Source organism: Carassius carassius, chromosome 8 (assembly GCF_963082965.1).
Source record: "Carassius carassius chromosome 8, fCarCar2.1, whole genome shotgun sequence".
NCBI lineage: Eukaryota > Metazoa > Chordata > Actinopteri > Cypriniformes > Cyprinidae > Carassius > Carassius carassius.
This window is the reverse complement of record NC_081762.1, coordinates 10,966,151-10,990,326: the sequence shown is the minus strand read 5'-3', so window position 1 is coordinate 10,990,326 and position 24,176 is coordinate 10,966,151. Positions and strand designations below refer to the sequence as shown.

Sequence of the window (24,176 nt, the reverse complement as noted above, 5' to 3'; positions counted from 1 at the left end):
CGTTGAGAGGGGATTAATACACTCTTCTGGAAGTTTGCGCGTAAACCCAGGCTGTGTAAATGATTTAGCACAATATCTCGATGAGAGTGTGCTTGAGTCTGAGAGTGCGCTAACACCAGCCAGTCGTCCAGATAGTTTAACACACGGACGCCCCGGAGCCGCAACGGGGCCAGAGCTGCGTCCATGCATTTTGAGAATGTACGGGGAGCTAGCGCTAAGCCAAAGGGAAGAACGCGGTACTGATACGCTTTGCCCTCCAAAGCGAATCTGAGGAACTTCCGGTGTCTCTCGATGATCTGAATATGAAAGTAAGCATCCTTCAGATCGATCGTGACAAACCAGTCGTTTGGTTGAATCTGAGACAAAATAGATTTTACCGTCAACATCTTGAATTTGCTCGACCTGAGTGTAAGATTTAGACGGCGTAAATCCAGAATGGGTCGTAATCCGCCGTCCTTTTTTGGTACCACAAAATAACGGCTGTAAAACCCTGACTCCATCTGAGAGGGGTGTACTTCTTCTATAGCCCCTTTGCTCAGTAGAGCTAACATTTCCTGTCTCAGCACCGCCATGTCCATCGGTTTTATCACCGTGGAGAGAATTCCGCGGAAAGGGGGCGGGCCTTTCCGAAACTGAATGGTGTATCCGTGACAAATTGTGCGTAACACCCATTGAGAAATGCCGGGCAAGCGTTCCCACGCGGCCCGAAACAATATTAGCGGTTTCAACATGTTCGTTTCCTGCAGCGCTGTTGCACACATAGAAATGTCCGGGCACGAAAGACTCATGGTGTTCGTGCACAGGGGAAGTATATGCAGAGCAGGCGTTGTATCTCGTTGTACGTAATCCTGAAACATGTCCACGGCAGGAATTAGGCCAACAGATTGAGCATCGGGCTCTGCCGCTAGCGAAACAGCGGCGGCTGAGCGAGCCGTCATGACGGGCCGTTCGATGAAGACCCTTTGAAGCGCTCCTCGAGCTCTGAAAACTGGATCGTGCATAGTGTCTGAGGAAGCGATTGGTGTTACAGTTGGCTCCAATGCTGTTCGAGGCGCTGTTTGCGGCGAAACAGTCAGGGTTTGAGCGTGGGGACTGCAATGAGAGTGTTGGATGCGCGAAAGCGGTCCAACAGCGCTCTCTAGCGGAGGGCACAGTCCCTGGCAGGCAGCGAAAAAATCAGGAGCTGCTGTTATGTGCCCGAGGGCGAGAGGCCTTGGCCGTCGAACTCAGGTTCAATCTTTTTCGCTGGCGTTGTTGAGCCGGTGGAACAACCCTAGGGCCCCAGTCCTTGCGAGGGGGCGCCATAGGTGAAGGCTCTTCCCGAGAGGGCACTTGCTGGCGGTGAGAGGAGGTTGAGCGAGAACGCGCGGGCGCCTGACGGCGTTCAACCTCTCTGGGTCTGCGGGGAATCAGCTGGCGGAAAGCGGCTGATTGTTGTTTCGCTGCTGTGAACTTCTCCACCACTGAAGTGACCGCCTCTCCAAATAAACCGTCCTTAGACACAGGGGCATCCATGAGGAAAGATTTATCTTTTTCCTTTATATCGGTGAGATTAAGCCAGAGGTGGCGCTCAACCGTAATTAATCCAGCCATGGAACGGCCCACTGCTCGAGCAGTATGTTTGGTAGCACGAAGCGCCAAATCAGTAGCTCGCCGTAGTTCCTTGACCGCCTCAGGTGTAATGCCGTCCCCCTCGTCCAATCCTTTTAACAGCTCCGCTTGGTAGGCCTGAAGGATCGCCATGGAATGAAGCGAAGCAGCCGCTTGACCAGCGGCCATATAGGATTTTCCCACTAAGCTAGACGTGACTCGACACGCCTTCGAGGGGAGGAGGGGGCGGGACTTCCACGCCGCGGCCGAATTAGGCGCAAGATGTTCGGCGAGAGTCTCTTCTATCGGCGGTATCGCTGTATAGCCGTGACTCGCCATGCTCGAAATGGTGGCGAAATCCGCGGCTGCAGCGTTCGTGATGCGCGCCGCAAACGGCTGTTTCCAGGACCTCGAAACCTCCTGGTGGAGGTCCGGGAAAAAGGGTAAAGGCCTCCGGGGCTGTGCAGGTGTCCGACTAGTTAGAAAACGGTCGTCCAGCTTCGAAGAAGGTTGGGCCTCGGCCTTCTCAACCTCCCATTCCAGCCCCAATGTAACCACTGCACGGGAAACCACATCCAACAGCTCACTGTAGGAGGGGGAAACACGCCTCTCCTGTCCACTAGGAGGGAGAGGGCTCGTGTCGGCCGCGAAGTCCTCAGACCCCGAGGCCGCAGTGGAAAGAACGTCGTCATCATGACGGTCACAACCGAAGGAGATGGCACTACATGCCCCCGGTGTGGGCCGTAAATCCTCACAGGAGAAAACGACAGGTTCAAAAGTTTTCCTGTGTATTAGGGTAGGGGAGAGCGAGCGATGTGGAGAGTAATTTTCCATCGCTGAACTGTCCTCGAGCTCCATGTCACACGTGTCACCCCAAGCTATCACCTCGTGCGGTGCCTCGGCAGTCGCAGAAGTGGTGTGGCGGGGGTTAGACACGGCGACATCGGAGAATACATCTACCCTCGAGCGAAGGACCCTGAGTCGCAGGCCATCGCAATGGGGGCATGAAGAAAGGCCGCTAAGCGCCTCCTGTGCGTGGTGTAAGCCTAGGCAGACTACGCACCTGTCATGAGTGTCCCCCTGAACGATGTACCTGGTACACGGGTCCTTGCACTTCTTAAAACTCATCGCGTCCGCGGAGAGGAGTATACTGCTCGTGATGATTCGCTGAGAACGCGAGACAATAGGGCACAGAAGATTCGCTTCGTACTGAAGGAATGAAATCTGAGGTAAATGGCGCGCGGCACCAGGTATATATATGCCTACGCATGACTGGGCGGTGCCACGCGCTATTTGGCCAATAGGATTGGCGGGATGGTATAGGGCTTCAGACATTCGTCACACCGAAGGTGTTCCCATACGTGGTGACGTCACCGCAGCATCGAAGTGACCTATGAAAGGGAACCTGGATATGCGCATTAATGACAGTCAGTACGGCGCGTACGGCGCACAATCGTACTTACGGTAAATACATATACGTTACTGCGCATGCACGGTAAACACACGTCACGTACATACGTGACGTCGCCGCGCTACAGTCTGCAGCGAGGAGTACTTGCCAGCGTCAGGCACGATTCTGGTGTGTAAAGACCGAGCGCCAACCTCCCGCTCTCTCTCGTGAGGCCAATAAGGAAGTGACTAAAACTGCAATTCATCGACTGGCCGCTTGAGGCTGGCTGCAAAAGAGAGTCAGTTCCATAGACTCCCCATGTTAAAATGCCCAACTTTACAGCAGGAAAAAACATGTTTACAGCCTGGTTCAAAAAATGATTTTGGTCTAAATAGCTAATTTTGCCCTTCATGACAACTGTGAGGGGGGTGAATTTTTTTTATAACTCATCCGTTTAAATTATATTAAGACTTAAAGTTCTGCATAATTAAGGGCGTGGCCACTTGAGTGACAGGGAGATTGCCGCTGCTGACACTGCCGTCGCGCTAGGTGGGCGTGGCTACAGCAACTAGCTCCCGCCTTTTTGCCCATTTTTTGATTGTCCGGGAGAGTCGCGCGGTGACGCGCTGCCAAGATGGCGACGGCCCGCTCTATACACTTTAGGCTTCAAAAACTCTCTTCAGTAGTCTACGGGTGATGTCACGGACACTACGTCCATATTTTTATACAGTCTATGGTAAAGACACAGAAAACGCGAAGCAGCCGTCACTCAACTGACAAACAGCAGAAACTCTACGCTCACGCCACACATCCAGTGTGTCACCAGCCTTAGAATCAGCTGCAGGGCCGGATTTGCGCTGAACGCGGAGACTTCCGCCACTTAATATGTTCGTTTGGAAACACGAAAATGTATCCATGTTCCGCAAAACAAAGTATTGCATTCGGTCATTCGGTGCACCATACCGAAATGGTCCGGTACGAATACACGTACCGTTACACCCCTTATTTATATATATATATATATATATATATATATATATATATATATATATATATATATATATATGTGTGTATATATATGTGTGTATATATATGTGTGTATATATATGTGTGTATATATATGTGTGTATATATGTATATATGTATGTATATATATATATGTATATATATATGTATATGTATATGTATATATATGTATATATATGTATGTGTGTGTGTGTGGTAGTAGTAGTAGCCCTTTATTGTCACTGGTCACAAGTACCAGCGAAATTAGCCATCAACCTGTCCATACATACACAACATACATACAATGGGGTAGACCGAACAGGAAGACAGGCAATTGAGGAAGAAATACAGCATAACATTAGGAAAGTGAGGAGAAAAAAAAAACCAACAGCAACAAAAAGCACATACGCCATAAACACACTACTTTGCAACTGGGGACAGAAATTGGGGGGGGGGGGGGGGGGTCGAGGTAATCCAGTGCAGGCAGCAGTCGTCCTACCCTGCAGCTAGAAAGCGCTGGTCATGGACTCGCTTGACAGACTGGCGGTACAAAGCGGCGAGGGATGGGGGTGGGGAGGTGAGTGCATATCTGTATATGTGTAAGAGTTTGTGTATTTGTAGGCCTGGAGAGTTGCGATTCTCTCTAGATGCCTCAGTCCGCAGATTATACAGCGTCACAGCAAGTTGCCATGGAGACAGCCTTGGTCAGGTCCTAGACAGAGTCAACAACAATCAGCAGGTGTCTTGTGGGAAACAGGTTGAGGAATGCAGAGCGTCTCGTTGCCATGCTTTCCAAGGGGAAAATTTGGTATCCAGCCAAGGCCAAGATGGGAGTGGAGCCGAAAGAAGATAAGATACCAGTTGTTTTGGTCTAGTAGCCGCATTCCAATTTAACGGTCACTATGATTCTTTTTTGGTCTCCAAATCCTCCATTTTCCTTTCCAAAGCCGTGAGCTTCACCGTGATGTTATCCATATCGCGGTTAATAGTCTCAGTCTCAATGCTGACCGCTCTGCCCACTGCTTCAATCATGACGGGCAGCCTTGTGAGGCTTTGGACAGCTGTTCCCGTCTTCTGAATTTTCAGATAACCCAGGGCAAAGCCTAATCCAATCAGCAGAAGACCTGTTATCATGGTTCTGAATAGGTAGATGTCTTCAATGTACTCCACGGAAGAGCCGCCAGACACACGACCCGTCATCTCTCCCATGTGTCCATCGTGTAGCCACCTGCGAACGTTCCGGCAGGGCAGTCAGGTTCCCCTGAACCCAAGTTCCTTGTCGAGAAGATGGTGTCAATTGCGTTGAGACCAATTTATCAAATCCATGTTTCAGTTTAGGAAAGCAGTGCAGAGAGAGTCTCTCAAAGTAGACGAGACCAGAGACAGGCGAAACAGGCAAGGCAGGGGAGGAGAGGAAAGAAATGCGACCGCCTCCGTTGAGAGCTAAAGTAGTGTATATATATATATATATATATGTATGTATTAATAACTTGTGCTTACAAAGGCCGTATTGTTTTGAACAAAATACGTAAAAAAAATAGCAATACTATTCCTCCATATACTGTTGCATTGAACGGTTTAAATCTTTTTGCAAGATTGGAGTCATGAATATTTACTGAAATCTAGAAATATGTTCATAAATGTGGCCCAATTTCCAATATTCCATACATAAAAAAACAAGTAGGATGTGCAACCCTTGGCAAAACATTGTGGAATCACCACACTGTTTACCCACATTTTTTTACTTCGTAACAAATATAAAAAGATATTAAACTCTTAATTAGGGCCCGAGCACTCCAGTGCGAGGACCCTATTGGAATTGCTCTGTTTATGAATATTTGTTTTCCATATCAAGTAGAGGAAAAAAATAATTGAATCATTTAATGTTGAGGAAGAAATTATGGAATCATCTACCAAAGCGCACACTATTTTTTTGGATGCTCCTCTTGCGGCCTGATTTCTTTAAGGGAATGGACTTCAATAATGAAAAACAATATTTTTCATCAAATTGGTTCCAACTTTGTCAAATAGCTGTTGACAGATCAGCCTCGCAAGATGGAGCCTCGTCATGGACCAGTTTTCAATTTCCACCATATATGTTCAATCAGATTGAGATCGGTACTGTTTGGTGGTTATGTCGTTGAGTTGATATGCCTTTCCTGAAGAAAAGCTTTAACACTCTTTGCTCTGTGGCAAGATGCACTATCATCCTGAAAAATGACAACAGCAAACTTTTCTATTGATTGAATGAGAAAACGCTCCAAAATGTCAATGTACACTTGTACATTGACTGTTGAGGTAAGGATTGCCATTTCCCCGGGTCCTTTACCGGACATGAGTTGGGGAAATTAGTTGTTAGTTGAAATTACTGCTTCTCTTTAGCCCGCTGTAACCTTGTTTTCTTCTGTTTAGGTGTTAATGCTGGTTTTCATTTGGCTTTTCTATTTTTAAATCCCAATTCATTAATTTTGTTGTGCATTTTCTATTTTTAAGTCAAATAGCTTTGAGTTTTCGATCCTGATGCTTTCTGAGTTCTTCCTTGGTCTACCTGTATGTTTTCCTTTTGTAAACATTGTTTTGTTTATACTTGCACCAAATTTTAGAACCAGCTGACTGGGAACATCCTACTTTTTTTTTTTTTTTTTTTTTTTTTTTTTTTTTTTTTGCCACACTGGATTTTCTTCTTTGAAGGTGTTTTATAATCCTTTCCATTGTTTCAACACAGCTCTCTTGTTGGGGCCATGTTTCCTTTCAATTAGCCAAGTCCAACAGTTCATTAAGATCTGGAAGCACTCTCTTTTAAATGCTGACTAATTAGCATTTTGGATATGGCCGGTATTTATTTCAGAAATGCAATTACAAGCGGATTCCATATTTCTTTTTTTCCAACAATTTTCCATGAATTTAAATGTGTGAAAAAAATACCTCAAAACAAATTATATCAAAACAATGTTGAATTATCAAGCAAAAATAGCTTTGTCATATCTGTGATTTTGTTTAATTAATATAAAGTCAAAACTTTGGGTGAACATCTAAGTGTGGTGATTCCATAATTTTTGCCGGGGGTTGTATTATGGCTTTTGTTCTTGAACTCCAATGTAGCGTTCAATAGCAGCATGATTAAAAATGTTGAATGAAAAATCTGTTAATGTTTCCCATCCTTCTGTTGCTGTTTTTTTCCAGAGCATTGGATAAATTAAATGGCTTCCTTATGGAGAACTACGCACTAAAGGTTTCCTATATCCCAGATGAGACTGCTGCAGCAGATGCCCCTGCCGTGGGTGGCAGGAGAGGTTTCAACCAACGTGGCCCGCCTCGCCAAGGCTCTCCCAGTCTTGGCGCAAGACCTAAACTACAGTCAGACGTGCCTCTACGCATGTTGGTTCCCACCCAGTTTGTAGGAGCTATTATTGGCAAGGAAGGTGCTACCATCCGCAACATAACCAAGCAGACTCACTCAAAGTAAGAATGCTCAGTGTACGTAGTTGTAAACCGTCTGGTTCCACACTGCACATAAGCACTGCATATTTTTTTTGCCGTCCATATTAAGAGGTTCACACTCAGCACATAAGGCTCTATAAGCAAAGTATAGGCACTAAATTTATTATTGCATGTTGAAAATGCTCTATAAACCAATTTATCAGGGTCTTTTGTGAATTTAAGAGTTAATGAAGCAACAAATAATGTAACTAATAAGTGAACGAAACACTTTGCTTATAAAAAGATTCATGCAGTGATAGCCAACCATGTTGAAGTTCAATTATCTACTTCTAACTTGATACAAAAACCTAAACCTTAGAATTGAAGCTAAGATTATTTTTTGGCAATTTTACGTTTACTTGCTTTTAATTAAAAAAAAATCTACATCTGTTAACTTGCTATTTTGTTTTAACTTTGTCAAGGAGTGGAAGTGTCTTTTTGTGTCTGTTGCATCTGGGAAGGGAACATAGACTTTGTTGATTACACATTGTGTATGTGCACAGAATTGATATCCATCGTAAGGAGAACGCAGGAGCAGCGGAGAAGCCCATCACTGTTCACTCCACACCAGAGGGCTGCAGTTCTGCCTGTCGAAATATCATGGAGATCATGCAGAAAGAGGCAGTCGACACTAAGATGTGCGCTGATACAGAAACACTGTGAGTCATACGGTTTCTGTAGATCTTTCTTCATTAGTCATACTACACTGCTACAGAGCTATTTACACACCATGTTGCATGTTTAGTTACACTATAACCTTCTCTCACTTACATAGCACTGAAGAAATCCCTCTGAAGATTCTGGCTCATAATAACTTTGTCGGCCGCCTGATTGGAAAAGAGGGACGCAACTTAAAGAAAATCGAACAAGATACTGACACAAAGATCACAATCTCGCCGTAAGTAGTTTTTTCTTTGTGTTATTTATAATTTATGAGGTCAGCAAAATAATTTCTCAGTGGGTGTTGGATTCTGTTTTCTAGCATGCATCCAGGTACATTCAGTAGAATTTATTCTCCTACACTTCCTAAGATGTCACATTTATTCTGCAGAGGTTTTTGTTTTAAACATTGGTATGAATCTACATAGAAATATTACCTTGAACAGTGTACAGAAGTGGCACTGTTTGACCCACTGGATAAACCCAGTTTTCTTGTCCAGTTGGTTCATACATGCAGAAGAGTTCAGTTGGAGCATTTGGCTTCCATCCAGCCTATTACTAAATAAAATTGTTTGCATCAAGTGGTAGTTTGCATTTAAATGTGAAGGAATTTTGGAATTTATTTGTTTTTAAATGTACTACTGTATAAAATGCATCCTTCTCACGTTTCACTTGCATGTGAATGGTTGTAGTGTGTGTCTGTCACACAACCCACCAATGCCACACATACCAAAGCATGTAACTGGTGTTTGTTTTGCTACCAGTGGTTTTCTAAAGTGTTAATTTGGTATTTTGTATACTATTATGGTATACTATAGAAATATTTTGAGTTGGCTTTTTGATTTTGTTTGAGTTTGTTTATATACTATTTATTCACATTTTTGAATGAGCTTTTTTTTTTGAATGAGTAATTTTAGTATTTATTTTATCCAATTTAACTTTTTAATTAGTTTTTTTTTTTTCAACTTTTTCTAACAACTATTTTAATTTTAGTTAATAAAACTGGTTTTATGCTGCCTTTTTTCAATCACTTTTTCCACATTCCCCCAATCCCAGTCTGCAGGATCTGACATTGTATAACCCAGAACGCACCATCACCGTCAAGGGTACATTAGAAGCTTGTGGAAAAGCAGAAGAAGAAATAATGAAGAAAATCCGTGAGTCCTACGAGAATGACGTAGCTGCCATGCATGTAAGCCTGAAATGACTTTCCATCTTTGTGTAAAATTGCATACAGCACAACAACTTCATCTCAAGAAAATAATCTCTGCCCTCTTATTCCCCTAGCTACAATCTAACCTGATTCCAGGGCTCAATCTGAATGCGTTGGGTCTTTTTCCCGGTGCAGCGAGTGGAGGGATGTCACCCTCTGTGGTATCAGGACCTCCAGCTGGGGCTCAAGCTGGATATCAATCATTTGGGGTAACAACATTTTAATAAAATTGTTTGTGTTTAGTGTACACTTATGAGTGGGGAGCGCATTCATGTATGTAATGGCAAAATGTGAAGTGAGCACCTACAGTCTGTGTGTGTGGGGGTGTGCGTGTTAATGTGTGTGTTTCTCCCATAGTGCAGCGTGTTTGGGGGTGAGGTGCCATTTTGGGCCTCAACTCTCTCCTCCAGCAGCAGCACAGCCTTTTCTGTAAGTTCTTATGTTACCCACCATGCACTGCATGGCTTGGCTGCTCGCTATTGGATTGGCTGAAGGGACAAACATCTGCTCCCAGATTAGTCGCTGCTCTGGGTTGTCGCTCAGCCTCCACAGCTAACAGAGATGCTGAAATGCTGCAGGTCTGATGTTTAACACGTAAAATGTATGGACGTAGACAAAGTGCTTTGTGTGTGTGTGTTGGTGATGGGTGGGAATGAACGTTGTCAAGTTTGCGGTTAGATGGGAAGGGCATGAATAACATGAGTTAAACTAACCCATCAACTAGGATGAAATGCAGAGGTGTGTCTCATGGAGTACCTTTTACATGGACAACAATATTCAGATTTTAACAATCCTTGAAGTAGATGAAGAACCTACCATGTAACAGACTTTTGATTACCTTAATCCAGCTAAAGTCATAGTCGGAGTAAACACAAATCGAATTAAGACGTGGAGTATTCCTATTTTAGTCGCATTATTGAAGTGCAGTATAGACATGTAAACACCTTAATGAAGTGAAGTGATGTGACATTCAGCCAAGTATGGTGACCCATACTCAGAATTCGTGCTCTGCTTTTAACCCATCCAAAGTGCACACACACAGAGCAGTGAACACATACACACACTGTGAACACACACCCGGAGCAGTGGGCAGCCATTTATGCTGCGGCGCCCGGGGAGCAGTTGGGGGTTCAGTGCCTTGCTCAAGGGCACCTAAGTCGTGGTATTGCAGGTGGAGAGAGAACTGTACATGCAATCCCCCCACCCACAATTCCTGCCGGCCCGAGGCTCAAACTCACAACCTTTCGATTGGGAGTCCGACTCTCTAACCATTATGCCACGACTTATTATTATTATTATTATTATTATTATTATTAAGCCTATTATAACTTATTATATTTTTATAATTATTAAATTACAATTAGTTTGCCCCACAATAATTTCATAGCGCATCACAGCATAGGCTAACTGACGTTCTGTGAGGATAATAAAATATTAGGCTATTAGCTTACTCATTGAAAATGTTTTTATAAAGGTTTTTTTTAAATGGGTCTATCAGTTTATTCAATGAATTCTAGGCCTACAATTAAAATGAACACTTCAGTCATCAATGAAAAATAAGAGCAGCTTTATTTCAAGCCAGGCCTGGCTTTTAACTGTTTAACCATAATTATTAACCGTTAAGGGATAATTCTATGGCCGATCATGGGCGCATCTTCTGAGTGCATAAAGTTGTTCATTAGAATCTGGCTTAAAGCAGCTTGCATGACATCAAAGTAGCGCAAGAGCAATTCGCAGCAGACGCTGATTATGGTCATCGCTGTTTTTCCAGCGTGGCTGCATGAGCTCTGATGGTGACTGTTAATTCACGATTTACCAGACTCAATGCATTTCATGTCATGCTTTAATAGGTTTACTCTTTTATATTAATGCAATAGCATTTTGTGCCATTTTTATCAAAATAAAACCGATATAAATTTTAATTTACACACAACCCTGATGGCACACATACATCTCACAGATGTCTATTTGACATCTGCATTTACCCTTTTATTTTTTTTTTATTTTTTTTTTTAAGCATTTGCTCATCTGCAATATTCAACGTCTGTTGGACGTTTCCTATCAGATGTCAAATAGACGTATATTAGATGTCTTTAAGATGTGTATGATTTGGAATGTATGTAAAACTGACATTGTAAAGACATCTGTCAGTTGTTTGTACACACTAGATGCTTTCCAGATCAAGAAATCTTTAACAGACATTTTGCAGATGTACGTGTGCTATCTGGGAAGGCACATTGTTCTACATTGTCTAATTTTGCCAACATTTCTTTTATTGTTAAAAGTAATATAAATATAGTGCCCTGGATGAGACTTCCGGCCGGGAAGTCTAGGCAGGCCTAATGCAGTTCTCTGGATGTTTTGCCATTTAGTTAAGTTACAAAAACGGAATAATTCACAGATTAACGAAACCAAAGAAAAACTACGACCAGTTCTATATGCTTCTTTCGGTCCATTTTTCTAGTGCTCATGTTCATAGAAAGGAAATCTATAGGCTACAGCAGAAGGCATCATCTGTTTGTTTTATTTATTTTGCAGTGTTTTATTGTTATTGTGAATGTACACAAATAAAAGTAGACCCTTTATAGCTTCATAGTGAAGTCTCAGACTTACCTTTTGTTTCTGCTGTTGTAAGGAACCAATTCAAGTGATCGCGCAGGTGCCTCAATCATGCGCACACATCAGTTCAAGCACTTGACATTGCTGCCTGTTCATTATCAAAATAAAATCCAACTAAAAAAAACCAACCAAACATATAAAAAGTTACAGTATACTCAATTTAAATAGCCCGAAGTACAGTCTATTGTGTTTACCCACCAAACATTGTGCATGTGATACACGTGCACTGGAGTGGGTATCAAAGTATATTGAAATGCCCCCTAGTTATGCCATTCTTGCGCCGGGCCTGTTTTAAGCACTGACTTTCAAAAACAACCTGCTTAACACAATGACTTTCTTATTTGTTTCACTGTATGTGAGCCACAAGAATAATCTTAATGGAATAATTCTAGACCGTTATACTGTTATCAGCATATGTTGAAGTAGATTTGTCTTCGATTTCTAATTAAGGATAGTTAATTTTCATGTCTGCCACCCACAATGAGCTGAAACTAAATTGATAATTTACATAATCATATGTAATTCGTTCCTACATGCACGTATGTGTTAACGCGTTCCTATGGCGACTAGTCGTAGTGAGAGTAAACGATCACGTTCCCAATGTGTTTGTGTGAAGACGTGTTGTAACGCGTTTGTGTTTTTCTTACCTTTTAATATAAGTTCTTGTGCTTCAGTTGTGTCCTCCAAATAGTCAACATTTGATTATTGCAATTACTGGTTTAGAAAAAATGTGGTTTGATATTGGATTGGTTGTTCGGTTTGATTTTGGCATGGAGTAAATGGACTGCATTTTATGGACTGCATTTTATATAGCGCTTTCAACAGACCACATGGTCATCCCAAAGCGCTTTACAAGTTGCCTCACATTCACCCATTCACACACTCATTCATACACCGACTGCGGTGTCAGCCATTCAAGGCGCCATCCAGCTCGTCGGGAGCAGCTGGAGTACGCACCATAGTCAACCGTTTCACGGCAAACAAAAGAGCATGGTTTCAACAACACCATTGTCTGTTAGCATGTATAGCATGGCAAATATTTAAATGTACTTAACTGCTTTTGTAAAATTACAAATGAAACACCCAAAACTGTAAATGGCATCATCGCAAAGACTGTTTATACATGAAAAGGGCGTTGGATGATGTCACGTTGTGGTGTAAGGACATGTGCCATTAATTAATCTATGTAGGTACCGTATTTACCGTAAGGCGCATTTTTTTTCATAGTTTGGATGGTCCTGCGAATTATAGTCAGGTGCGACTTGTTTATCAAAATTAATTTGACATGAACCGAGAAAAATGAACTAAGAAAACATTACCGTCTATGCTGCCAGAGATGCTGCTCAGTGCTCCTGTAGTCTACACTGAAAACATATAGCGCCCTCTCGCGGCTGTAGATGGTAATGTTTTCTCTTGGTTCTAAATAAATGCGACTTATGCCGCGTTTCCACCGAAATTACCCGGAACTTTTTTCCCCAGGAACTTTTTCCCCCAGGAACTTTTTTTCCCCAGGAACTTTTTCCCCCCCAGACCTGTTGCTTTCTGCGTTTCCACCGCGGTGTAAAGTACCGGGAAGATTAGGCAAATAGACTGGTGACGTAGGTCTGCGCGCATTTCTCAATACAAAGTATGCTGATTTTGGACGTGCATCCTCGATAGTGCGGACTTTGTGCATTCGACTCGGGAGTGTGATGTCCGCGACGACGCAAATCCAGTAAATCTGCAAACAGCAGCATATACTTGATAACTTCAGTCAGCTGACCATGGCTACTATTTTCTTCTCTGTATATTTACAATAAAACGAAATAGGATATCAAATACCACTGCCTCCTTTCGTTTTCATTTAAGCATAACAGCTGCAGAAATGTACTTAGTTCAGGGATGTGTATATATACAGCCATTACAATGAAACGAAATATTATATAGATTTGCCTTTTTTATTTTCATTTTAACATATAGATAAATTGAATACAGACCAAAGATAACATGTTAGATTTACCCAAAACGAATTATATTTTATGTTTAACCACTAAAGAGACATCAGAGCCAGCGGCACACATCAGAAGTTCTAGCCGAGGTGAGGCTGCTTCTCGGCGGATAGATGAACACTGAGCTCCCGCTGGTCGCGTGGAGCTGACCGTCTCTGAGATCGGCGAAACATATTTTAAAATAGGCGCTGTCTTTATAAATAAACCACAGATTTGAGTTTTAAACAACTACATTCTCGCCTGATTTATGTTGATCCGATTAAATGGTGGTTGAACTCCACCAATGCTGCGTGAACCCAACTAATCAGGATGTTTAGCGGCCAAGTCCCGCCCCCGAAAGTTCCGGAACTTTGAAAAAGTACCACCTCGCCAGCAGGGACTTTCTGAGGGGCATTTTTTTTACCCGGAACTTTTAGTTCCTGGTTCCTGCGGTGGAAACACACAGAGTACCAGGCCAAAGTCCTTAGTTCCTGGGTAAAGTTCCTGCGGTGGAAACGGGGCATTATAGTCCAGTGCGACTTATATATGTTTTTTTTCTCGTCATGACATATTTTTGGACTGATGCGACTTATACTACGGTGCGACTTACAGTCTGAAAAATATGGTACTATAAAATGTGAAATGGGAACATGAAAGGAGTAATCAAAAAGCAACTCATGTAAACACCTTAATCATAATATTGTCTTTAGAATAAGGCAAATAATTATTGATGTCCATATAAACGTAGTCATTGTGTGTCTGTATCAGCTAATTAGTATCTGTTATCTATATTGACTTGAGTAGTGCTCACTGGTAGATTTTATATAAAATAAAAACAAAGACCCCCAAATAGCTGGCTAATATAAATGTGAAAAACATTATTAAAATACACTACATTAAAGTAACAACACAAGGGAGATTAATTAAAATCGTCTTTTCTATGAACATTTACATCCCATTACACTGCTGCTGTGGCAGTTTAAAAAATGCCTCTTTATATTTGACTTTAGCAGCTTTGTTTTTTTTTTCTTCAACTACCCAAATCTTGTTAAACCCATTCTGAATTTATATTAATAATAATATAATAATAATAATTCATTACATTTATATAGCGCTTTTCTAGGCACTCAAAGCGCTTTACATAGACAGGGGGTATCTCCTCATCCACCACTAGTGTGCAGCATCCACCTGGATGATGCGACGGCAGCCATAGTGCGCCAGAACGCCCACCACACACCAGCTTACTGGTGGAGAGGAGACCGTGATGAAGCCAATCAGCAGATATGGGGATTGTTAGGAGGCCATGATGGTCAGAGGCCAATGGGCGAATTTAGCCAGGATGCCGAGGTCAAACCTCTACTCTTTTCGAAGGACATCCTGGGATTTTTACTGACCACAGAGAGTCAGGACCTCGGTTTAACGTCTCATCCGAAGGATGGTGCTTGTTGACAGTATAGTGTCCCCATCACTACACTGGGGCGCTAGGACCCACACAGACCACAGGGTGAGCACCCCCTGCTGGCCTCACTAGCACCTGTTCCAGCAGCAACCTAGTTTTCTCAGGAGGTCTCCCATCCAGGTACTGACCAGGCTCAGCCCTGCTTAGCTTCAGTTGGAAACCGGTCTTGGGCTCCAGGGTGATATGGCTGCTAAGGGGCGAATGGAATGAATGGAACAAAGGGGCGAATGGAATGAATTTACCCATAACAAATTCATAGGAAATAAATCCAGTTATAAATCAAATCTCTATTATTTATCTCCTTATTTAAAGAAATTAAAAATGACCATATTGTGTATATACAAGTTGTAGAATTGATCAAATAAGACTTGTGTATGTTTATTGAAAGAATTGATTATATTATTTTTCTAATTCTTCATTTACTTGATGGTCCTGCTTTAAATGATGCTTGGACATGTTTTTACTAAAAGTACATTTTAATGAACTTTAAAAAAAAAAATACTAGAACTATTAAATTTAAATTCTTAAGTATTTTTTATTTTTGCTTTTTAAAATATTGTGTAGGATGGATTGTAGTAAGACTTAAATCTTATTATTTGAGTGTGCATAAGGAGTACAATACATTTTAGTGTGTTTGTGCGTGCCTCATGGATAAGAACAGACTGAATTAGGCAGTTGACCGATCGGTAAGCCCCTCCCCTAGAACGCAGATGAGCCAATGGTAGTCGTGTATCAGAAACATTGGAAGAGCCAAGCATTTATCGGTTTGATGGTGTTTTTGCTACAAAAATGGAAAAACAATGTGGTACTTGTAACACTGACTCCAGGTATCCTGAGAGGATGGGCAGTATAATTTATTTAACTACATTTTACTAAACCCAAACAAAACAGAGCAAAATGTCCCTAAGCATTCAATCCCAATCCCAATGAAGACAAAAATATTCATTTTCTGGTTGTCATACTCCCAAGTAACAATTTTTAATGCAATCATGTACTTAAAGTTATCTCTGGCTAAAACTAGCTAAAGTTAGTGAGTGCTGTTACAAACCTAAATGGCGAACTGTTCTCACATCATGTACAGTGTAGGTCAAAAACACACAAACGAAGGTCTACATTTCAGTGCCTCTCCAAATTAAATTTGTTAAATGTACATTAATCATACACTGCAATACATGAACATGGTTGACCCGGGATGTTTTAATCTACAATCAAGACGACCGTAACATGAGGCTTCTCCCACTTGCATTGATCTGTAAACCCTCGCTTCGAGTTACCCATTGTTTATTTTAAAATCTTTTATATATATCCCTCAATGGAATATTTAATTCCCACTTGAATGCTGGCCCTTCGGTGTCCAAAACTGTGCAAAAACATCATGGGACAAGGTTTCTACACTGACAGCTGAGACGAAGTGAGCAACTTTTGTTTGAGGGAGCAACAGTAACTAAGGGGGGCGGGGCTACCAAAACCATTAAAGCATCTCTCCTACATGCATTATCTCACTATAGCTGGGTGAGAAGATATTCTGATGTTGGAATAGGCAGGGTGTTTATATCCAGTTAGCATCAGGATAGTGTGAGAATGAGCTGTTTTTTCAGTGTACTTGGAATAAATGGTGCTTTTGGTTTGGGATGGGTGAGTTATGAACCTGGCAATATTTCCAAGCCATGTGAATTCAAAAGATCAAGTCTTGATTCCTTGTTGTAACCTCCTGATAGTGAATAGTTGACTTAAAACCTTTTTTTTTATATATATATAAAGAATAATTGAATGTTTCCTAGGATGTTGTTTGTCATATGTTTTTTGGATGCATCTCCAATAAAGCAGATTTATTTGGTGTCGAATGTGATCATAACTCATGAGTGTATTTGTGTCAGCAGCCACAGGTGGAATCGGAAACTGTGCACCTCTTCATTCCTGCTCTGGCAGTTGGTGCTATTATCGGCAAGCAGGGCCAGCACATTAAACAGCTCAGCCGCTTTGCTGGTGCATCAATCAAGGTGAGTGATGGCAAGCATGACCTTTTATGACCCATATACCCTATATTTTTAATATACCCTATATTTGTTAAATGTAATAGTTTTAATTTTTCAATTTTCCTATGCTGTAGCAGTGTTTTAAAGGGTTAGTTCAACCAAAAATTAAAACTTGTCCATGTTCTACTCACCCTCGAAGCATCCTAGGTGTTATGTGACTTTCTTCTTTCAGAATAATCCAATCGGAATTATATAAACAAATTGTCCTTGCTCTTCGAAGCCTTTCAATATAGTAAGTGGGTGTTTATCAACCGTTCAGAAGACGTGAAATAGTGTGCTCTTCTGTAATGTCCCTCACGCGGCTCCGGGGGTGAATAAAGGCCCCATGTAGTGAATCCATGTGTTTTTGTAAGATAAATATCATATCATATAACACTTCTTTTTTTTTTTCCTACCATCTGCTGGTTGTGGGATGCTAAGATGTGCAGGCAAAAGATGGAAGACATATGCATCACGTGTGCCTCTTGGAATTGTAGGAGCGAAGAAAACCAAATTTCCTTACTTTAGCAAAGGAAAACCAGTCTCCTCTAGGCTTATTTCGAAACAAATCCTCGTTTTGTGCCAACCTGTATGCATTTTGCGTAGCGGCTAAGCATTTTGACCTCAAAGTACGCTGGTACATTTGGTCGCTCTAAACTACGCAAAAATCTAGTGACGCCTCTGTGCGCGCGCAGTGTTCAAATCAAGCAACAGAAAAAGATGTTCAACCAAAGTTCAACCAATCAGAGTATTTTTTTTTTTTGTTTGTTTTTTGCATTTAATTGATTTCTGCATTTTATTTTTCTCCTATTAACCTATAGTTGGTCGTTTCAGTTCAAAGTGGCTCGCGCTCGCCCTGTCAGATGCTCTGACAGAAAGGCAGCATATGAGGCTGACAGAGACGCGCTGTTTAATGTTTGGGATGTGCTGTTTTTTTGTATATTCTCCATCTGTACATGTTAAAAAAAAAAAGCCATGGAAATATTCCCATTTTGCTGTCAGAAGTGCATGAGCTTTTGGTTTGCGATTCTCCGCTAAAATCCACAGACTTAATTTAGAACGAGCGTGCCACACAGACAAATCTCAATGAAAAAGTAGCACAGTAACTCAGTGACTAAAATATACATTTTGCTGAAATATTTGTAGCTGGACAATAAATGTGATGTAGAATTTTAAACCTACAAGTAAATGTATTTGTATGATAGCACTAACTCTAAAATGTAACGGGGTAATTAAAATAGGCTTTTTACTCCATTAGTAGGGCTGGACGATTAATAGGAAAATAATCAAAATCGAAATTCATAACCTCTAACCGACGTAATATTCCCATGTCGGTTATTTCGGTTTTTTAATCCTGTTAACACTTCCCCCTTAAAAGCATACTAGCGCGTGTGTAGCCACAGGACTGTGCCCCGTCCAGTCAGTGGCATAAAAGCAAAACACTTGAGGTGAACGCCGGTTCAACACATACTGATGGCGCGAGAGCGGTGAGCCTTGCGTCTTCACTAAACTTAGTCAGTTGTATTTGTTTTATGGTTTGGACATTCAAGCGATTAGATGAACGGATGTGTATTATTATATCGAGCTACCATGTTCACGCAGGTGCATTGTGGCACGGACACTCATATAAACAGTAGCTGTGGAGATCGTACGCACAGAGGAACACAGAAACTAGTTGTCAGCGCTGTCCTGTGATTTATCACTAAAGTAGCTTAGAATCTCAAAACTTATTATAGCATGTTTGTGTGCAGCGCACATGAAGGGTTCCCGGTTTGTGTCCGTTCTCGGACTGTTCTGTGTATTTTAACTGTGGAAAAGGTTGTTCCGAGTCGAATCTACGATACAGAAGACTACATCAGTATATCATCATAAACGCAGCCGTTTTTGTCTTACGTGAACGTAAACCGATGAGAAAGAAAACACATGTACAGTATTTTTGCTTAAAGAGACTACAGCCTAATAAACGCGCTGCCTGTCATTAATGTTAATCAAAAAACAAAAGAAAATCATTCACTGATCTTGACTGAATATATTTAATAACTTTACTTGATCCATATTTATTTTATTTATGAAAAGAAAACTATGCAGTGTTTTTAAACTTTTAATTACAGTTTCTGTACCTGAAATTTAGTTTAGTTGTATTTATGATATTGCTAATTGATTTGTTTGTTCCTTTCTTATTACTGACCTATCTTATAACTTGTCTTTAACACTTTAATATTTGAAATTTATATTAATCTAGTTGTTTTTGCTATGATATTTTTTTTAATCACAGGCAAAATTCCTCTTGCAGTGTTTTGAAGGCTGCTGATTTTTGCTCATGTTATTCAGCTGCAACAGAATGCTTTGTAAAAATGTTTGACATCTAAATGTTTGACTTAATTTTTTTTATATTGGATTTTTTATCTTATTGGAATCAAAACTAGGAATCGATAAGAATCGGAATCGATAAAATTCAAACGATACCCAACCCTAGTAAGAAATGTTACGAACATAGATAAAATAACTGCTGATAGTCAATCATATTTACAGTACAAACCTTGTCAGTGAACTATGAGGGCAAAAACAAAACTAAATAATCGTTCATTAATCGTAATCGAGGTAAAATGTTCAATTAATCGAGGTTTTGATTTTAGGCCATAATCGTCCAGCCCGATCCATTAGTGCTTTTATTTCATTTTTAGTTTAGTAACTTCTACTTAAATTATTTTTGTTTTTAGTTTGCAATATTACAGTGTTGGAATGTAATGTGATTTTTGCACATAATATATGCTTACATTCACTTTATTTGTTTAATCCAAATACAAAATACTGAGATCTATAGGCTACCATTTACCACAAATCAGCCAGATAATACAGAGATATGCATTTTTGCTTATATCGACCAGCCTTATACAGAAGTGTACTGGAGTTTTTTTTTTTTTCTTTTAAATGGCATTTAAAAACAATTAAATAGCTAGAATTAACTTAACAGTTATGGTAAACCATAATAAACCATAAACTGTTTACCCCCACTCCACAACGTCTTCTGAACTGTTGACAACAAACACCCGCTTACCCCTATTGAAAGGCTTGGAAGAGCAAGGACAAATTTTAATATAACTCAGATTGGATTATTCTGAAAGAAGGAAGTCACACACCAAGGATGCCTAGAGGGTGAGTAGAAGATGGACAAATTTTAATTCTCAGGTGAACAAACCCTTTAAGATCTGTCATTTTTGTCGGGATAGATTGCACCTGCTGATGGAGTTGACACAAAGCAAAGAATGGTCATTATAACTGGACCACCAGAGGCACAATTCAAGGTAAAAATTTTGTGATATTTTATGAATTGAGCCATTGTATGAATATTCACTCATTTGTAAATTCATGTATTGATTCTCTGTGCTGTTTTTCTTAGGCTCAGGGACGTATATTTGGGAAGTTAAAAGAGGAGAACTTCTTTGGACCGAAGGAAGAGGTTAAATTAGAGGCTCACATAAAAGTGCCCTCATTCGCCGCTGGCAGAGTCATTGGCAAGGGAGGCAAAACGGTAAATGGCCACTTTACATCAATTGTTAGTGCTCCTGTTTCCATTTATCCTCAGCATTCATAGCTGCTCCATGTTTCTCTTTAGGTGAATGAACTACAGAACTTGACCAGTGCTGAGGTGGTTGTCCCGCGGGACCAGACACCCGATGAAAATGACCAAGTAGTAGTAAAAATCACAGGCCACTTCTATGCAAGCCAGGTGATTTGAGCTACTAGACATTAGAGCTGCAGAAAAGGGCTAAATGTTGTCATTTTCTGATTTAAAAATATTTTCTCTGATCCCACCTTGGTTGGAGGGGGGTGTCTTAACCCCATGGCACCTCTGCCAATAGTAATGCAATTAAATTTTTTTTTGATTGGAATTTTTTTTTCTGCTTCGTTTTCTTTCATGTGTACCAGCTGGCCCAGAGAAAGATCCAGGAGATTATCTCTCAGGTGAGGCGGCAGCAGCAGCCCAAGGCCTCGGCCACAGATCCACCAGTCACCCGGAGGAAATAGAGCCAGTCTTTTCGGAGACTGATAAGGATACGGGACACATCCATCACAGGGGTCAGGGAATGTCCTTACAACCCCGCCCGCTTTTACACCCATTCCTCCTGAAGTTTCAGTGATATTGTGTACAATACACTTCCCCTCACCACAAATCCCCACCTTAAAACAAATCATAAAGTCAGCCACCCAGTCCTTGCCTTAATATGGTAACTGCACAGACCTTAATTGACAGATGTTAAACTTTGTTTTGGTTGTGAGTTTATTGGGAAATGCAGCATTTGAGTGTAAAAGGCTTTTCAAGCCTGTTTTTAGGGTAAGGAATGGGTGACAACGGGTGGGGTTGAAGGTCTTTGGTTTGAGATGGAAAGAGGAATTTTGATGAAGTACGCTGTCCTGGGATCCATAGTGGCATTTTATAAATTCTGATGCATTTTATAGATGAATAGATGTATATACATATATAAAATTATGAAAGGTGGAGCAGCACTGCCACTTATGACTGAGGGAAGTGTTGATTGGTGTTGGCCAGGAAACCAAGTTAATATGCATTTTACTGATCTACCTCAGGCTAGAGTACCTCAGAAAAAAGAAAAGAAAATGATATATGAAATTAAGTTCTTTTTTTATTTTGCTTTGTGGTATTTTGTATACTTTATAAAGCTAATAGTTCTTGAACATTTTTATTTTTTTAAGAAAATGTAAAATTTAGTCTGTAGTTAACGGATGATGCTCGAATTCCGCCTCGCTCCTTTTGCCGCGCGCCATGAATAACTAAATGTATATACACACACGTTTGCGCGCGTCGCACGAGTGAAAGCGGAGTTTGGGCTTCTGTGTTCGCTACAGATAGGAGAAAGAAAAGAAAAGCGCCTCAGTGTCGCTGAGGAGCCACCACCCTCTGAACACCGTCAAGGTAATGAGAAATAACGCCACCCGTACTTACCGCAGCAATGCCATGCTAAAATCCTAATAACTGTCTCGGCGGTAGCAGACGTTTCACTCGTATTTCATTACACTTCAGTCAGGGTTGGATACAAGCAATAGAGGTCAGGGATAAGCAAGGTCCTGCTGTAACCTCTTTGACACCCCCTCATCCTCGGCGCGATTAGTCGTCTATCAAATTAAAAAGACCAGCCCGATTGAGGTATTTTTTTCTTTCCCCGTGCTCATCGTTTTTTCTCATTTCCTTTTTCCAAATAACGCGCTCCGTTTGGTCTTGGGACGGGCTTTTTTTCTTTCTTTTTTTGCATCAAACTTGGCTTTACATCCCGAATATTTTCAGTGTTTAACGTAAGTCAATGCATGTTAGGGGTTCGGGGAGTTGCACTGTTCTGATGCTTTTGCGTTGATAGCTAGGTTACAATAGTCGGGCGCGCGTCTCTAGGCTAACGCGCGAACGGTTTCACTTATATCTTTCGTTTATCATTCGAAGTGAAAAAAGCAAAAACTATATATAAAATGAACTTTAGCAAAGAAAAAACGTTTAGTAAAGAAACTTGAGAAACCAATATTCCTTTTGTTTTCATGCAGAATGTAAATATGATTTGATTGTGGTAAAAGAGTGCATCCACGCTTCCACACTAGTAAGGCCATTGTCTACCTCAGCTGAGGAAAGGGTGGGCTCCGTCTCACCTGAGACCTCTAGCGTGCGCAGCGATACCTCAAGTCCCTCGCGAACACTTCCGCACTGGGTACGCGCGTGGCGCAGAGCGCTGACCAGAGGGGCACAAGTGATCGTTTTGTTTTTCTTTCCACCCTTCTCTTACACAGTTTTTGATCTACCTCTTATTAGAAAAGTATTTAAATTAGAGGCATATTGCTATGTGTTAGAATCTATAGGGTCATGTTCCATCTGCCCCTTTCCTCAGAAAAATAAATATATCATTTAAAAAATTTAAGAAAAAAAAAAATCCTGTATGGCTAGACTTTAATGATGAGTGAGAAAATGATTTTGATTTTTGCCTGCAATTTATTCTCTGCTAACTGATTTGAAACCTCACCTTATTGCTTTTTCTTCTGCTTCTTGGTTTGGCCTCCTTGTATTGGGCTTTATTTCTTGCATAAGTATTGTATTAAAAGTCAAAGTGTTTATTTGGGATCTGATTAATGATGGCTATAGAAAAGTTAGTTTTCAAGGGCCTGCTTCATTTCTTGCTTATGAAATATGAACAATGAAGTCTTTTTTTTTTTTTTTTTTACTCATGTCTTATGGATGCTACAGTTTTTTGGTAGGTTTTTTTTTCTTCCAGAATTTATTTTATTTTATTGACTGGGATCTTATCCAATTTCATTTCATGGCTGTGTTGTGTGGTGAGTCATGTTTCAGTGGGAATGTGATGTGGAAATCCGGGAGCTGGAATAGTTCTGAAGAAAAATTGGTCAGATTTCAGCATAAGCAACATCCCCGCCGACCGTGCTTGTGTGCCCTCACACACCTCCACTTGTCAAATGCCTCTGATACAAAGAAAATAATTAAAAGTCAAGTTGGCTCCTTGCAACCATTGTTTGTTTGTTTTTTTTTTTCTTTGCTGTTCTTTGTGTCCATATTTGTCAGATGTTTTTAGTTGTTTGTGTGCATTAGGAAGCTTTTTTTTTTTTTTTTTTTTGAACTCGAAGGTTGTCCCCTCCCTCCCATCCCCAAATACTGGTTTCATTTCAGTTTTAATACAATACAATCTTGTGCATCACTATAGCAAACGGTTTATAAATTTTATTAGAATGTTTGTGTGTATATAAGCACTTACAGAAGTGAACA

The 24,176-nt window shown here is 40.9% G+C and overlaps 1 protein-coding gene across 6 annotated transcripts in view; it reads left to right on the top strand.

Moving 5' to 3' along the window:
- Positions 1–23,914, top strand: part of LOC132145239 (insulin-like growth factor 2 mRNA-binding protein 3) — a 48,009-nt gene extending 24,095 nt beyond the window's left edge. The window contains exons 6-16 of one of the 6 annotated variants that reach the window (XM_059556087.1): positions 7,169–7,447; positions 7,969–8,103; positions 8,241–8,363; positions 9,182–9,317; positions 9,413–9,547; positions 9,696–9,767; positions 17,261–17,383; positions 20,629–20,703; positions 20,799–20,930; positions 21,015–21,128; positions 21,329–23,914. In XM_059556087.1, the coding sequence (XP_059412070.1) occupies positions 7,169–7,447; positions 7,969–8,103; positions 8,241–8,363; positions 9,182–9,317; positions 9,413–9,547; positions 9,696–9,767; positions 17,261–17,383; positions 20,629–20,703; positions 20,799–20,930; positions 21,015–21,128; positions 21,329–21,427 (1,423 nt within the window). In that variant the 3' untranslated portion in view covers positions 21,428–23,914. Of the gene's footprint in view, positions 1–7,168; positions 7,448–7,968; positions 8,125–8,240; positions 8,364–9,181; positions 9,318–9,412; positions 9,548–9,695; positions 9,768–17,260; positions 17,384–20,628; positions 20,704–20,798; positions 20,931–21,014; positions 21,129–21,328 lie in introns of all 6 variants that reach the window. The other 5 variants (XM_059556086.1, XM_059556090.1, XM_059556091.1 and 2 more) reach the window with 5 other exon arrangements.
- The last annotated feature ends 262 nt before the right edge of the window (positions 23,915–24,176 follow it).